At 50.3% G+C, this 17,367-nt stretch overlaps 1 protein-coding gene across 1 annotated transcript in view; it reads left to right on the top strand.

The window, feature by feature from the left end:
* TMEM95 (transmembrane protein 95) overlaps window positions 1-17,367 on the top strand; it is a 552,801-nt gene that overhangs the window by 513,717 nt on the left and 21,717 nt on the right. The window contains exon 4 of the mRNA XM_085637265.1: window positions 16,231-16,287. Coding sequence (XP_085493391.1) covers window positions 16,231-16,287 — 57 coding nt within the window. The remainder of the gene's footprint in view (window positions 1-16,230; window positions 16,288-17,367) is intronic.

The following is a 17,367-nucleotide window of genomic DNA, read 5'->3' as shown; positions in this document are numbered from 1 at the left end:
ATTAAAATCAGAGTAGGAGTTAGCCGTGCTAGGCCACCTGTGACTTGATTAAGAAAATTCTCTATCTTTAGTTTCAAAATATCGAGTTGACTACACCCACTAAACATGTGAATCATATCTGCCGGGCCCTGATTGCATCTAGGACACCGATCGGTTTCCCTTTTCCCCCAACTAAAGAGTTTAGCAGGGGTATAATAGAGCCTAAACAGAGTTTTAAAATGTTGAGCTTTAAGGTTAGCTGCGAGAAATATTTTTTTTGACAAATACAGGGACCTACAGATGTCCACGTCTGGGTCCCCCAGCAGGCCTGCCCAAACGCATTCTGAGCTGGCAATATCGTCCTGGTTGGCATTCAACATAATTGAATATAGATCTTTTACCCGTGGCTGCTTATGCCCAAGCCAATCGAGTATCGGAATATTATCCAGTCGAGTTATTTGGGCCATTGCTATTTTAATAATCTCCCTGAGTTGTAAATATTTGAAGAAGGTCTTAGTTTCTACCCCAAATTGGGTTTGAAGGTCTTCAAAGGATTTTAGCTCAGATTGCTCGAATAGATCTCCGATTACATTTATGCCAGCCTGTTCCCAAGTTTTCCCTAGGTTATCATAAAATAAGGATGGGAACATAGACGAGCGCCAAATAAGATGATACCTGTGCAACTTAGGGATTCTCAGAAGTTTACTTGTTTTATTCCAGACATTCCAGGCGGTTCTAACAATTTTGAACCGCGTTTTTTTTATAATAGCTCCCCTCTAGTTCCCTTAATAAAACACCTGATGCGCGATCCCCTAAAGCCAGCTCATAAATAGAAGGAAGAGACTCCCTGCTATGAGTCGCCGAAATAATTCCTACTCCGGTTTTAGGCCGAAACAAACTAATCATTTGCTGTAAAATTACTGCCCAAAAATAATATTGCATATGGGGGATAGCCAAACCACCACGGTTTTGTGGCAAAGTCAACAACTTTATTGATCTTCTGATCTTTTTATAACCCCATATAAACTGAGAGAATATCCCTTCAATTTTTATAAAAAACTCTTTGGGGGTTCAATTGGGATACATCTGAAAAGATAAAATTTTTTAGGGAACATAGTCATTTTAATGGTATTAGCACGTCCTATAATAGAAATGTATAATTTGTCTATACGCTTTAAATCTGTGCTAATCTTGGTTAACAGCTGTGCTAGATTAATGTCCCAGATAGTTCCTACCACCGCATTTATTTTTATCCCTAAGTAAGTAGCCTCCGAGGACCTCCGAGCATCATAAAACAGGGTGTTATTAGAGCAGACAATCTTGGTTTTAGCTGTATTTAGTCTATAACCAGATTGGCTACCAAATTCTGATGCCAAAGCCTCAATACGGACCAATGCGGCCTGGTGATGTCATCCGCATAGGCTAACACTTTGGTATCAAATCCCCTAACTACAATAGGTTTGATAGCCTGATCGTTGAGCATAGCTCTAATTAAAGGATCTATATACAAAGCAAAAAGAATCGGGGAGCATGGGCATCCCTGTCTGGTGCCACGTGCGATCTTAATTCTCCCGGATTCCATCCCCATCATTTGTATTTTTGCGAAAGGTTGAATATACATGCCCTTTATAGCTGTCCGAATGCGGGGGCCAAAACCATTAATACCAAAGATCTGCCATAAGAAAGCCCACTCAACCTGATCAAAAGCTTTCTGAGCATCTAATAAAATCAAGGACATTTGACCCCCCGTCTGTTCGGTGATATCGAATAGAGAGATCACCCAACGCACATGGTCAGTTGTTCCGCGAGCAGGAATAAATCCATGCTGCCATGGACTAACCAAGGAAGCTATTATTTTTGCTAGTCTACTGGCTATAACTTTAGAATATAATTTCTCGTCCGAATTTATCAAAGAGATTGGTCTATATGAAGCTGGATCTTCGGGTGGTTTACCTTTTTTCAAAAAGACAATTATATTAGTGTCCTTCCAAGAGTGAGGTGGGGTACCATGATGCTGTACTGCTAAAAACAAGTCCAATAACATATACGCTAGCTCAGGCTGCAAAGCCTTATAGATTTCTATCGGGATTGCATCTGGGCCAGCAGCCTTGCCGGATGTCATAATCTGTAATGCCTCGATAACTTCAGCTAGTGTGATATCTTTTTCCAGTTCCTGTATAATTGTTGGAGGAGTAATTAAGCGCTGCCCCGCTACCGTTTGAGGATCAATCTCAGATTTATAAACATCTCCATAAAATTCAGCAAAAACTTGAAGAATATCCTGTGGATCAGTTACTCTGTTCCCATCCCGCCGTTTAACCTCCAGGATATTATTAGTAGCCGTCCTCTGTTTCAATTTTAGTGCAAGGTGTCTTCCGGACATCTCCCCGTACTCATAGTTATCCCTAGCCCGTGTTTGATATACTTTAGCATTCTTTTTGTTATATATCCCGTTTATTTTAGCTTTAACCCTAATCACTTCTAATTCAATTAACCTTGCTGCGTCCGTCTGTTTGCTTTCGATAGTTCGCAGATTTAATTCCTCGTTCATAGAGAGATCAGCTATGAGTTGTTGGACAGCCACCCTATGCTGTTTCCTAAGATGACCGGCAAAACTAATGATTTCCCCCCTTAGGCATGCTTTAAACGTATCCCAAACAATTTCCCTTGATGCACTATAACGATTTACTTCAAAAAATTGCTTGGTCCAGCTCCTAAGATGATCAAAAAATCCTTCAGTTACCAAAAGTTTCCTATCGAAGGACCATTTTATAGGGCGGGTCAGTGTTCCAGGAGCTCTAACTCGAGTATCAGAGGGTTATGATCTGATAACAGCTTGGGGAGTTTCCGTATATTGGCTCGATCTATAAGGGAGGTAGATATAAAAAAGTAATCTAGCCTAACATATTTCTGATGGGGACAGGAAAAATAAGTATAACCAACATCTCCTGCTGCTTTTCAAGTCCACACATCGACTAATCCATGGCTCCCTGCTAAGGCTTTAAGGGCCTTAAATACCCGTGGCTTCCTCCCGTCATACCTTCCCAAAGAGATATCCGATATGCCTAAGTGGATATTAAAATCCCCACAAATTATAAGTGGAGAAGGCCAGGCTGCTAACTCAAGCTCCAACTCGACCCATAGATCAGCGTCATCAAAGTTGGAGCCATAAATTGTGCATAAGGTTACCCTGCAAGGTAAAAAGGCTATAGCCCATCTCCCGCACTTATCTGCAAGGGTTCGCTCCACCACAGGCATCCGAGTGGAGGTGTGGATAGCCACTCATCTTGTAGTGGTAGTCTGCCGTGAGCAGATCGCCTGCTTGTACCCAGGAATAATATTTAACCCTCTCTTCTGGAATGGTATATGGGTCTCTTGTTGGCAGATAACGTCCACCCCCCATGAGCGAATAGCTTCTGCAGATCTGTATCGTTTACCAGCATTGTTCAACCCCCCTATGTTCAAAGAGCAAATTCTCAGCCTACCCATCGTAGTAATTTTTATTCCGGCGCAGTGACTTTAAACATTCCGATAGCTCAATATCAAACAAATTTTGACTCTTTTCTGATTTCCCTGAACTTTTAACTCCCCACCCTTCCCTGCTCACCCCACTCCCTAACCCTCGACTCCCCAACCCCCCCCGCATCCCTCCCACCCTGTAAGTGAAAGCAACAGACCTGCCAGGTCTGTGATGGATGAATATTGTGCTCTCCCAAAAATGAGCAAATCTTGACTTAGCTAATACCCCCTATTTATCCAAAATAACGCCTCCCATAGCTATATGGCCCTATGTTTCTCCATTCTGCCCGCTCTGCGAGAAGAAAAAACAAGGAGGAGGGGGGCAGGGCTGGATATAGTGCTGGATCACTTCTCTTGAAAGGGCTTAATTATCTGGCGTAGGCGCCACCGGCGTTCTACAGTGGCATGACAGAAGTCAGGTCTGACAAAAAAAGAAAACCCCTCCGCTTTTAGTTGGGCCTTTGGTCTCGCTCTTTCAAATAAACTTTGTCTTAACAAAAAATTCCCAAAATAGACCAGTAACGCCCTGGGTTTGGCATCGGGTCGAGCAGGTTGACGGATGGAAAATGGGACCCGGTGTGCCCTTTGTACCTCCTTATGCCAGTCCCAGCCAACCAGACCCGGCAAAGAGGCCTGCAATAGTTGAGCAATATAGGTACGAGGATCAGACCCTTCCCTTCCCTCCGGAATACCCAGAAATCTCAGGTTATTCCTACGCTGGTAATTTTCCCCCTCCTCCAGTTTCCACTGGATGTCCATAATTCGTGCCTCATGAGCGTCCACTTGACCTTTGGAGCCTGCAACCTCTATTTCCAAAACTTCTGTCCGAGACTCGATATCGGTCATACGATCACTTATATCCTTACAAGTCTTTGCGACCTTCCTGATTGCCCCTTGAAGTTTATGGTAGTCATTCTGTGACCTCTTGCTTTCGATCCGGGATTCCTCACGGTGTGCAACCACGCACTGCATAATTGACTCTAAAGTTGGAGGAGCCGGATTGAGCCCCGCTTCTGGTCCATTATTTAAATTAGGTTTAATAGTACCCATCAATTGGTCTCCAAGTGCATAATCCCAGTTCAGGGTCGCCTGTTTTTGGCCCTCAAGTCTCTTAGGACAAAGATTCTTAGATCGAACCGTTGCTGCAGACCCCGAGGCGGAGGGTGGCTTAACCTTATGTTGTGAAGCCGCTCATCGCTGGACAGGGTCTCCCCGCCCGAGTCTGAACTAGCATCTGACCAAGTTGCATCAGATAAAGAAAAAAAGTCATTTGCCTCTGAATCCAGATCTTTATCCCAGTCCCGTCGTGGGGTCCGATGACCCCTGAAGCTCCCTTTATATTTTAACCCCTGGACTGTCATCTGAGGGGGAGTGCTCTGAGCTTTTTCCAACAATACTTCGGTCAGACCCGCCTGGAGCCCTGTTTTCTGATCAGAGGGTATTGAGTGCGAGTTTTCCCCACCTTCCCCACCTTCCCCGAGTTCCAGTGACTCCACCAAATGCCCCTGGCTGGCTTCCTGCGCCTGGTCGGGACAAAAATTCTGTTTATCCGTCACCGAAGCATAGGTCCGAGGGTCTCGAGGTAAAATTCCTTCCCGTAGACTGTTCCCCTCATCAGAAGGCATGGGTGCTTCCTTAGTCTGACCATCCGAACCTAATCCCGTATGCAGTAATATATTGGACGCAGGCCCCTCTTCGCCCCCGCTCGACTCCTTACCCGGCATATTGGGGACGCCATCTCCTCCGTCTAGCCCGTTACTTTTCCTGTTAGAGGGACCGGGAGCGCCAGCAGCCTGAGCAGCCTGTCCTCTGAGCAATTCGATTAGTGACACTGAGGACCGGTGTGGCTGGGGCTGAGAGCCTCCTCCCTTCCCCTTCCTGTCAGCCGAGTTCTCCTTGTGAGCGCCGGGCTTCAGCTTGCGTCCGCGAACCGGGTTGTCAGTCTCTGAGGGTAATGCTGGTGGGCCCTGGCGATCCGCTGTAGGTCTGTTTTTTGCCATGGACTTTGGCCCCATGGCGCAGACAGAGATTGAAGCAGCGGCCGGCACAAGAGAGGCACAGAGCTTCTCTACGCGCTCCAGACGAAGAAGCAGCTGTTCCGTATATCGGGCTAACGCTGAAGCCCAGTTGCGTAAGTTGCTTGTATCCTCACTGAATTTAGATGTTACAGAGCCATTATTTGTGCGATAACATTTGGAGGGGGTCCCACATCCTTGAGTTAGAGGTATCGACATTGCATTACATTGCGCATAGTGCGGTTACATCTTTTTCGGGAGAGCACAACCGGCTGTCGCTCCTCACTCCTCACTCAGCCGCCATCTTGCTCTCGCGCGGAATACACATATCCATATAAAAAATGAGCACGCAAAATTCCTGCAGCGCCCACCCACACTCGGGGGAGCCCCATGCCCTCAAGATAAGAAAGTCATCCAGGTAATGCATGACCCACTGATGCCCTGTCTTCTGTCTGAAAACCCATTCCAAGAATGAACTGAATTTTTCAAAATATGCGCATGACACAGAGCAGCCCATTGGCATACACATATCCATATAAAAACTTCCCTGAAATTTAAAACCAAGCAGATGGTAATCGTCCGGATGTACTGGGAGTAACCGAAAGTCCGATTCTATGTCAGATTTTGCCATCAATGCTCCAGGGCCCAAACCCCTGAGAATCTCCACTGCTTGGTCAAAGGAAGCGTATTTTACACTGCAGAACTCATCATCAATTGCATCATTCAGTGAATTTCCCTTGGGGGCTGACAAGTTGTGTATTAGTCCGAATCCTCCCTCTACCTTTTTGGGCACTACACCCAATGGGGAGCAGACAAAATTCTCAACCGGTACTGACTCAAATGGGCCCGCTACCCTACCCAGGCGCAATTCCTTGGCAATTTTTGTGGAGACTATACCTCGATTGGCCTGAGCAGAGAGTTGGTTCTGGCACTCAGGTGATCCCACATAGTTTGGAGTTGGTATCGTAAACCGTCCCTGAAACCCTCCAACAGAGTTCTTGCCGTAAGGTGGCAGGGGTATTTGTTGAGCCATGGTGTCAGTGCTGTTACATCAATGGGGGACCGCACTTTGAGCGGGGTCACCACCTCACTCCTACTTTTTCCTACCCTTATCCTTTGATTTTTTTAGGCATTTGGATTCGGGGTGGGATGGGTTGGCACAAATGGAACACGCATGCTTGAACCTGCACTGACCCTGTGGTCTGGTGCAAGTCCGTCTGTTGAAATCCCAGCACGTCCCTTTCCTCCCACCAGTGCCGTTTGAATTAGTGGTGTAACTTGTGTTACCTTGTGACCGAAAGGGCTGAAAAGGCTGAGAGGACTGAGGGGACTGACTCTTTGTGTTACTATGCCCCTCGCCCCCAAAAAGACCCAACCATGATATTGTGTCGATTCGGTCCCATGACAGCGATGGGTCGGATGCCTTAGCCACCCTGAAATTCTTGTCATATTCTAACCACCCTCCACCTGCAAATCTATCATGGGCCAGAACAATCCTGTTTTGGTAGCAAGCCATCTGCGCCTGCAAATTTGGGAAACGCTCCGCTGTGACTGCCATGAATATGGAAAAGGCTCTGATCCAGTTGAGTAAGTTCTCTTCCACCCTGTACTTCAACATCTGACTAGCCCATTCCCTGGGAAGCATATAATCTTTGTTCTTTCTTGCCTCCTCTCTTTCTCTTTCGCAGATCAGCAATGAAAACATATCGATATATTCACCAGCCCAAATTCTATTCTTCAACTCCAGAGAAACCTGCCTGCCTAAGAATTCCCGCTCAGAGCGGGACTCACCAACGTCCAACATTGGCAATGTTGGCAGCTTACCTGCTGTGGTAGTCCCAGGTGCCTCCTGCTGTATCACTGCTGCCGCACCGGGAACTGACAAACCCTTGCACTCCAGTATGTTGGTACTACCCCCTGAAATGATAGGTAATGGTGCAGCTGGCCCTTCAAAAAAAAATTCTTTCGGCCCCGCATTAAACTGAGACACAATTCGCTTTTCTGCCGCCAAAGCATCGGTACCCAACTCTTTAGCCCCTACTGCCGGAGCGAGGATGCCTGCCTTCCCCAACCATGGCAAGATTGCCACCAAATGTGACACTATGTCCTGTGGGACCACCCCCCCGCAGGTGTCTCCCCCCGTGGGTGTGGGTATTGGAACGGGGACTGGAACCCCCGTGCCATTGGGAGGCGCTCCTGAGAGGGCGGGTTGGGGCACTGGGGCCACAGGGAGAGCTGGCAGCGGTGGGGGCACCAGTATTGGCACTGGAATCGCAGGCAGAGCCAGAAGCAGCGGTGGGGTGCAAGTATTGGTGCTACCGGAGGGGCGGGTAACGGGACCGGTGCCATCAGGGTCTCTGGTACTGGGACCGGGACATGACCTTGCGGCACCAGCGGCATCAGAGGAACTTGGGGGGTGGGTGCCGCAGGGTCGTTACCACTGGGGGCCTGGGGGGTGGGTGGAGCTGGTTCCTTCCCCACACGTTTCTTAGTTCTAACCCTTTTAGGGATTGGGGGGAAAGCAGCCTTGGGGGGCACGTTGGGGCGCCTAACCCTCTCTCCTTGCCCCTCCTGCCCCTCCACTTTCTCCCTAAGATCAGCAAGGCCCTGCCCCAGCTCATTCACTTTTTTCATCATGTCCTCCATCAGCCTCTCCATACGCGAGCCCTGCTCCCCCCTCTTCGCTTTCCCGCCATTACACAGTAGAAACGTAAAAAACCCTGGGTACCCTGAACACAGCACACACAATTGAAATAAGCTTTATATTGATAACCTGCCAACGTTGATTGCACAGACTGGTATAGACACCACATTCAGAGAGGAGACCCACAGTGATAGTAATGGGGTGCGGGGGGGTAGTTTAACTGATAAAGCTTATCATTTAACACCACATACAGAAATTGTACACCCTCAAGAATGAAAGGAAGCAGCCCTCAAATGCTACTGAACTCGTTTGAAAAATTGAGCACACATCAAGACTGTTTGCGCATGGAGATAAACACTTTCACAGGCTAAGTATGCCAACAATAACAGTAAATAACCCTGCTTATTCACAGGCTAAGTATGCTGTCAATAACAGTAAATAACCCTGTTTCTGCACAATGCCCTCACATGCTACTGAACTCGTTTGCAAAATTGAGCACACGTCAAGACTGCCTGCGCATGGAGAAAAACACTTTCACAGGCTAAGTGAGCTGACAATAACAGTAACTAACCCTGCTCATTCACAGGCCAAGCAAAGGCAGGCACACAAGTAGCAAGCGGAGTTTGGAGCTCACTCGATACGTGGGCGGGCACGTTGGATAGCCGGTACACAAAAATTAAATCGCTAGAAATCCCTAAGCGCACGTGTTAGCGCCTGCGCACAGTGAAAAAACCAACGCAAGAGCTGCTTCGAGCGGTAACAACTAGCGGGCAAAATTAAAACGCTCTACTGAACTCAAATTGGCAAAGTGCGCGTGTTAGCACATATGCGGGATGACTGAACCACGCTACAATATCAGCAAGCTTTGAGGAGAGGTGCGCGTTCTCGAGTGCCTCTCGCTCCACCTCCTCCCGATATCTGTACTTTCTCCCGGACCGTCTCGCCCCCGCAGTCTCCTTCGACCATATGCTGACTTTGCTCCTCGTCAGCTCACGACCCCAGCATGGCACGCGACAGCAAATCCCGGTTCTGAAGCGGCACAAAGGTTCGGCGAACTGCACCACGATACCGACTTCCCGGTTCTCCACGATCAACGACGTCGAGACCTAGTGGGAAAACATTGACTGTCTGAAAAACAAAAAACAAAAGTTAAAGCCTCCTAGCGGGGCTTGGGGGCAAGCTGGGGAGCACGGAGCGAAGAGACAGACTCCAGTGCTCCCCAGCCATTTATACCTCCTTGATGGCCTGGCCAGGGCTACTGGCCGGACGTTGCCCTTTCGCGCGACCCGGAAGTGATTCTAATCACTTCCGGGTCATGCCTCCGGGCCAGGACCTAACGTGAGGAAGCGCGCCTGTTGCGTCATTACTGGGCGCGACAGGCCCGCCTCCCATTCTGGAGGGGGCCGGCACGACCGCCATACCTTTGGCGCGGCCGATGCCGGCCCCGCCGTTCTAGGAGTCTCTGCACTCGGGCCGAATCTCCACAATGAGAATTCTCATAGCGGAGATTCCGACCCCAGTGCAGAGATTCCTCCACTACTGCGGGCCACCACCACAAGTGTAGAAACTCACACACAACTGCGGGACCTCCGCCACATGTGTGGAGGTCCTTTGTAAATCAGGCCCTGAGTGTCCTACCAAACCTATTCCTGGGGAGTTCAGGAACCCTTGGAGCCCTGGTTCACCCAGACATCCACAGGACCGATGGCATCAGGGGACTGGTGTTTTACAAACTCTCAAATACTGAGCTTGTAGCTAGATGTACAAAACACTGGTTGTAGGATAATGGTGGCAATTGCGACCAGTATTTTTACAAACGGTGCAGTATTTTGTGAATTGACCTATGTACTAATAGGTCGGTTTACAAAATACTGAATCGTAGTGAGTCGCAATTCGACCTAGCTTATGAATATTAATGAGGTAGGTTGTAAATTGCAACCCACTACGATGCACAGAATTCACTGGGTTGGTGACCTACTGTGATCAGCAGACCACCATGTCTGTGATTGCTTTTTAACAAAACAAACATATTTTTGTGGAAAAGGACTGTGTTTAAAAAGACGTTTTTTTGTTTTGTTTGCTTGTTTAAGAGGAGACAGTGGTCCAGTAGATTAGATAGACAGCAGAGTGAATCTCTTGCACGTGTCCCCCAAAGAAGAGCCCCCAAACACAGCACACAGGCTGCCAGGTTGTCGTCTAGCAAGACGGCTTGACTTGTCTCTTCCGTTTTGTTTCTCAGGGATTCTTGGAGCAGTAAGTGTCAGAGAAGAGAGGCCACTGTCTGTGGTTGTTTCTTTGCTGATCTGGGAGTCACAGCTGTAGGTGCAATGTGATCAGATCAGAGCCTTGCACCCATTTGTGTTGGTTCTTCTCCACACTGCACAGAGAAAAGAACAGAGTCATCTCTGCCCAGAATCTCACTCTATCCTGAAATAGCTGCAGACACACAGAATAAGAAGGCTGCGTTATTTAATCAGATCTTACTGCACAGAAGATCTGAAATCGGCCCCTCTTGAGTTAAGTTCAGTACACCATCAGTCACGGCTGTAGATCTGGAACTGGTCCTTCTTGAGAAAAGTTTAGTCCACTACTAGCCACGGATGTAGTTCTGGAACCAGTCCTTCGTAATAGAAGTTTAGTACACCACCAGTCACGGATGTAGTTCTGGAACTGGTCCTTCTTGAGAAAAGTTTAGTCCACTACTAGCCACGGATGTAGTTCTGGAACCAGTCCTTCGTAATAGAAGTTTAGTACACCACCAGCCTGGGATGCAGATCTGGAACCGGTCCTTCATAATAGAAGTTTAGTCCACCAACAGTCACGGATGCAGATCTGGAACCAGTCCTTCTTGAGAAAAGTTTAGTACACCATCAGCCACGACTGTAGATCTGGAACTGGTCCTTAATAATAGAAGTTTAGTCCACCATCAGCCACGGCTGTAGATCTGGAACCGGTCCTTCTTGAGAAAAGTTTAGTCCACCACTAGCCACGGATGTAGTTCTGGAACAGATCCTTCGTAATAGAAGTTTAGTCCACCATCAGCCACGGCTGTAGATCTGGAACCGGTCCTTCTTGAGAAAAGTTTAGTACACCATCAGCCACGGCTGTAGATCTGGAACCGGTCCTTCTTGAGAAAAGTTTAGTACACCATCAGCCACGGCTGTAGTTCTGGAACCGGTCCTTTGTAATAGAAGTTTAGACCACCACCAGCCACGGATGTACTTCTGGAACCGGTCCTTCTTGAGAAAAGTTTAGTACACCACCAGCCTGGGATGCAGATCTGGAACCAGCAGCGATTGTTCTCTGGAAGCTGCGGACACAGAAGCACATGGGGTTCCATGTTCTGGTTCCAGAGGTTGAGCCTTTCCAAGATGGCCTCGGTGATGCTACTGCTGCTGCTCCTGACCCTGGTCCCGCCATGTGCCTCCTGCGTCTTCTGCATGCAGCGCAATAAGAACATCTATAAGCGCTTCAAAAAACTGTGTGAAAACTACAAGAAGGAATTAGGCATGCAGCAGTGCAGCAAGTACAGTACGGCTGAGGTTTTCGGAGGCTTGGGCATAGGTAGGGGCCATGTCCATCCCACCCACCGGTCTCTTGGGGAACGGCTCAACACCAGCAACAGTTCACCCCAACCTCATCCTCAACAGTGCCAGCTCCCCAATGACTGCAAGTGACCAAAGTCAACAAGTATCAGCTTTAAAGAAAAATGAAAATGGCGACCGTAGAGTACAGACGGCTTCTGTCAGGTAGACGGGCTCTGCTCATGACTGCTGAAAGACGGAATGGTCTGCATGTCAGAAAGACGTCTCTCGCCATGGCTCCTACCATCCTCACTCATGCCAGCTCCCCAGAGTCTACAGGGCGCAGAGGCCACAAGTGCTGTTTCTAAAGAAAAAACATCATGGCGACCGTAGAGCACTGATGCCTACTGCTTGGTAGACAGGCTCTGCTCTCCACAGCCGATAAGCGTAGGGGGTCTCAGCGACAGAAAGACGTCTCTGGCACCTTCCTATATATTGTCTCCACACAGAGGATCTTTAAGGGCTCAGAGGAACCAGAAGCGTACCAATCCCTAGTAGTCAGAAAAATTCACAATTTGCACGTCCGGTTGTTTAATCAAACAGGACAAACAGATCACCTGACCTTGACCCTGGTTTCAGGCAGGTCGCTCCCCACGCCGCGCAGCTCCACCTGACTGCGCCCGTCCACGTGCCGCTGCTGTAGAGTGTTCAAGGCCCCCCTGGGCTGCTGTGTCACTGCAGGTTCTGTTTTTTTGCCTGAACTGTAATTGTAAATTGTTTTTTGTATTTCACTCTGCTTGTTTATTTCACTGCTTGTTTCCTTTCTGTGCCCTCTTTTGTCCTCGGCCCCCTTACGCCGTCCATTCTCCCGCCACTGCCTCCCCTGCAGCCCCGCACCCTTGCCTTCTGTTCCCTCGCCGTTTCCCACCGCTGCGTCCCCTGCGGCCCCGCCCCCCCCGCTCCCATTCGCTTGTTCCCAACCTCCTCCCAACTGCTCCTCCCTCCCACCTCTCTACTTATGGCGGCTGCTGCGAGGCCGCACCAGAGGCAAGCCCATCTGCGCCCGTCCACGCCTGGACCGCGCCCAGTGCCAGAATCCCTGGCCCCCGAAAACGCCACGATGCTAGACTCCGATACAACGCCAGCACCCTCCACGCACTCAACACCGGCTGAGACCACAGCTGATTCCAGGCCACCCTGAAACGCACCCACGGACCCTTCTCCTGCCACACCTGCAGCTTCACCTGCGACAGACCACCCGGGACTGTACCCAACCACCTCCGCTGCTTACTCCTCAACACCCGGTCCGCAAGCAAACACGCCCTTGAGGTTTGGGACCTGCTCGACACCTCCACCCCAGACATCGCCTTCCTGACAGAGACCTGGTGGAACGAAGCCTCAGCGCCCGACATCGCCATTGCCATCCCGGACGGCTACAAGATCGCCTGCAGAGACCGCACCAATGGAGTTGGAGGAGGAATCGCCATCGTCCACAAGTCCACCCTTGAGGTCTCCACCCACTCAGACGACACCCTCAGCACCGCCGAACACCTGCCCTTCTGGATACACACTGACCCCAACACCACCCTCAGGGGAACCCTCGTCTACAGACCCCCCCGGACCCCGGCCACAGTTCAGCGACGCCATCGTCGACCTCGTCAGCACCCACGCACTCGCCTCCACAGACTACATCCTCCTCGGGGACCTGAACTTCCACCTCGAGAACAACATCAACGCCAACTCCGCCACCCTGATCGACAACCTCGCCAACCTCGGCCTCAGACAGCTCATCACCGACCCTACCCACGCCGCCGGCCACACGCTTGACCCCATCTTCTCCGCTAGCAACCATGTCTCCTTCAACAACACCACCGAACTTCACTGGACCGACCACCGCTGCATCCACTTCACCTACAAGAAGGCCACCACGCACCACCGCACCCAACAGCTGCCCCGCTGCTGCTGGAGCAAAGTCACCGAGGGCCAGCTGGCAGCCACCCTCGCCCTGATCCCACCCACCGAACCCACCAACCCAGACACCTCCACCCGTAACTTCAGACATTACATCGACAACTGCGCCAACACCCTCGCCCCACTCAAGAAACCCGCAGCCAGACGCACCAGCAAGATAGCAACCTGGTTCACCGAAGGACTCCAGACCTCCAAACGCACCTGCCGGAAACTGGAGAAGATATGGCTCCACGAACGAACACCGGACAGCCACACAGCCCACAAAGATGCCACCCACAGACACCACCACCTCATTCGACTCGCCAAGAAATCTTCCTTCAAAACCCGCCTGGACAACAACAGACATGACAGCAAAGAGCTCTTCAGCATCGTGAAGGAACTCTCCAATCCTAGCGCCAATGCCAACAACATCCCACCCTCCGAGGAACTGTGCGACTCGCTGGCCACCTTCTTCCACCGCAAGATCGCCGACATCCACGACAGTCTCAACACAACGACCAGCCCGACAACTCCAGTCCCCACACCACCTGCGAACCCCACCCGCCTCAACAGCCTGACCTTCTGGACCAACGTCAACGACGACGAAACCCGCAAGACAATGAACTCCATCCACTCAGGATCACCGTCTGACCCCTGCCCTCACCACATATTCAACAAAGCTGACGCAGCCATCGAATCCCAACTTCGGAAAGTGATCAACACCTCCTTTGAGACAGTCACATTCCCGGAAAGCTGGAAGCACGCCGAGATCAACGCCCTCCTCAAAAAACCCAAGGCAGATCACAAGGACCTCAAGAACTTCCGGCCCATCTCCCTGTTCCCGTTCCCGGCGAAGGTCATAGAGAAAATCGTCAATACACAACTGACCCGATACCTCGAAGACAACAACATCCTGGACCCATCCCAGTCCGGATTCCGAAGAAACCACAGCACCGAGACAGCCCTCATCGCCGCCACAGACGACATAAGTGCCCACCTGGACAACGGCAAAACATCGGCCCTCATCCTCCTGGACCTGTCAGCCGCCTTCGTCACGGTCTGCCACCGCACACTAAAGACACGCTTCTAAGAATCCAAGAGAAGGTCCTGAACTGGACCACTTCTTTCCTCTCCGACAGGACCCAGAGCGTCCGTCTCCCCCCCCGTCCGCTCCAAAGCCACCAACATCATCTGCGGTGTACCCCAGGGCTCTTCCCTCAGCCCGACGATGTTCAATATCTACATGGCCCCCCTTGCCCACGTTGCCCGCCAGCACGACCTCAACATAATCTCCTATGCCGACGACACCCAGCTAATCCTCTCCCTCACCAGGGACCCACACACCGCCAAAACCAACCTCCACGAGGGAATGAAGGCCGTCGCAGATTGGATGAGGAACAGCAGACTGAAGCTGAACTCGGACAAGATGGAGGTCCTCATCCTCGGATCCACCCCCTCAGCTTGGGACGACTCCTGGTGGCCGACCACGCTAGGAACAGCACCGACACCCACCGACCACGCACGGAACCTGGGCTTCATCCTCGACTTCTCCCTCTCCATGTCGAAGCAGGTCAACGCCGTCACCTCCTCCTGCTACAACACCCTCCGCATGCTCCGCAGGATCTACAAGTGGATCCCCACCGAAACAAGAAGAACAGTGACCCAGGCCCTTGTCAGCAGCAGGCTAGACTACGGCAACGCACTCTTCGCAGGTATCCAAGCCAAACACCTACGACGACTGCAACGCATTCAAAACGCCTCCGCCCGGCTGGTCCTTAACGTCCCTCGCCGCAGCCACATCACCCCCCACCTGAGAGACCTACACTGGCTCCCCGTCGAAAAGAGGATCACCTTCAAGCTCCTCCACAACACCGGACCAGCCTACCTCAACGGCCGACTCAGCTTCTACACCCCCACCCGCCAGCTCCGCTCCGCCAGCCTCGCCCTCGCCGCTGTCCCCCGCATCCAACAAATGACTGCCGGTAGAAGATCCTTCTCCTTCCTCGCCGCCAAGACCTGGAACACCCTCCCCACCCACCTGCGGCAGACCCAGGACCTACTTACCTTCAGAAGACTCCTCAAGACCTGGCTCTTCGAGCAGTAGCAGCACCCCCCTCCCCCCTAGCGCCTTGAGACCCTCACGGATAAGTAGTGGGCTTTATAAATGCATTGATTGATTAATTGATTGACCTGTATAGAAGTTGAGTCCTGTATGCTCACTAGTTTTAGGACAAGAACCCTCACTCACCGAACAGTGACATGCTTCATCATTGGGTTCCCTCCTCACACCCGGACTGCAAGGTCCATGGTGTGGGCTACAACACCCCGAGGGGGAGGAGCTGAGGTGTTATGCAAAGATGAGCAATGGAAAGGGGGTTAGTGATGGGCAAAGGGCAAAAGAAGTGTTAGGGTGATGGATAAAACTATCACCAGGGGTTCACCTGTTCTGAAATGGAGCGAGGAAAAGTCCCATCTAAAGGAACTGACAGAAGAAATTGTGTGAAACAATAATCTATTTAAAATGTTGTTTTTTTTAAAGTTGAATTTGTTAAAAACATTCAAAAGAGCGTCTTTAAAATGAATGTTTCTTTTTATGCAGATGCAGCCGACATGGAGGTTGTGACGGGAAAAACCCACCGAGTGTTCCGCGTCATAGGTAACGTCATCATACTGGCGTCAGAAGGTGTGCTGAATAGGTTCCCTTTTCCACGTGCACTTTTCGTGTTTACTCTTTCAAATTAACATTCCACGGCCTGGAGCTGCTGAGTGGCTGTGGGCGGCCGGGGGAGGCGCCCTGTGTACTCTCTCTTCTGACCCATTGTCTTTCCAATCGGTCTTGACTTGAAGCTCTCCACCTTAACAACTCTCTTTCTGTCGTATTTCTCCTTTTATCAAAGTCAGATAGCCGAGCCCAAGAGCCTTAGGGGCAGATTTATAAGCCCCTTGCGCCACGTTTGCGTCAGTTTTCACATGCTAAATATGACGCAAAAATGTATTTATGTATGTATGTATGTAATCAGTGCTAATTGGAGATAGGTTGACACGCCCTCTCCGGCTACTGGGTCACTCACCAGACAGGATGGGACATTCACTGATGAGAGGAGTGGCACACTTGTGTGCGCGCGCGCACACACACACACGCAAACACACACAAACACATATATGTATATATAAATATTCATCTGAAGAAAGTAAAGAATGGATACCTTAATTGGGCAATCAAAGTCATTTATTGGGAATTTGTGCAGAATGGACTTCACTTCTTCAGGCAGCTCCCAAATGAGTCTTTGAAGGAAACAACCAGCCCGACCTTTTGTTCAGTCAGTCTAACGCCCCTTCTCCCACCACCTGCCATCAAGACACCCAGCCTGCCATAGAGATACTGCAAAGCCAATATCATATGTGCTAAACCCAATACAACCCAGAACAATTAGGCAGCCGCGTTCCATGCACGTAACAGCGGTGGGGCCACGTAAAGGGGAGGGAACATTAATTATTTATTTAATTTTTGCTCGGCATCGTGCCTCGAAATCCCCCCTTACACGGCCCCAGCGCGGTTACCTGCACGGAAAGCGCCTACAATCAGGTCTGATTTAGATCTACAGGTTACTCCGTCACAACGGTGATGGATATCCCGTCCGCTGATATATTGTTCCCATTATATCCCAGGGGATTTATATTTCGGCGGACGGGATATCCGTCACCGTCGTGATGGAGTAACCCGTCCGCCGAGATA

Source organism: Triturus cristatus, chromosome 12, assembly GCF_964204655.1.
Source record: "Triturus cristatus chromosome 12, aTriCri1.1, whole genome shotgun sequence".
Classification (NCBI taxonomy): Eukaryota; Metazoa; Chordata; class Amphibia; order Caudata; family Salamandridae; genus Triturus; species Triturus cristatus.
This window is presented reverse-complemented; position numbering and strand designations above follow the sequence as displayed.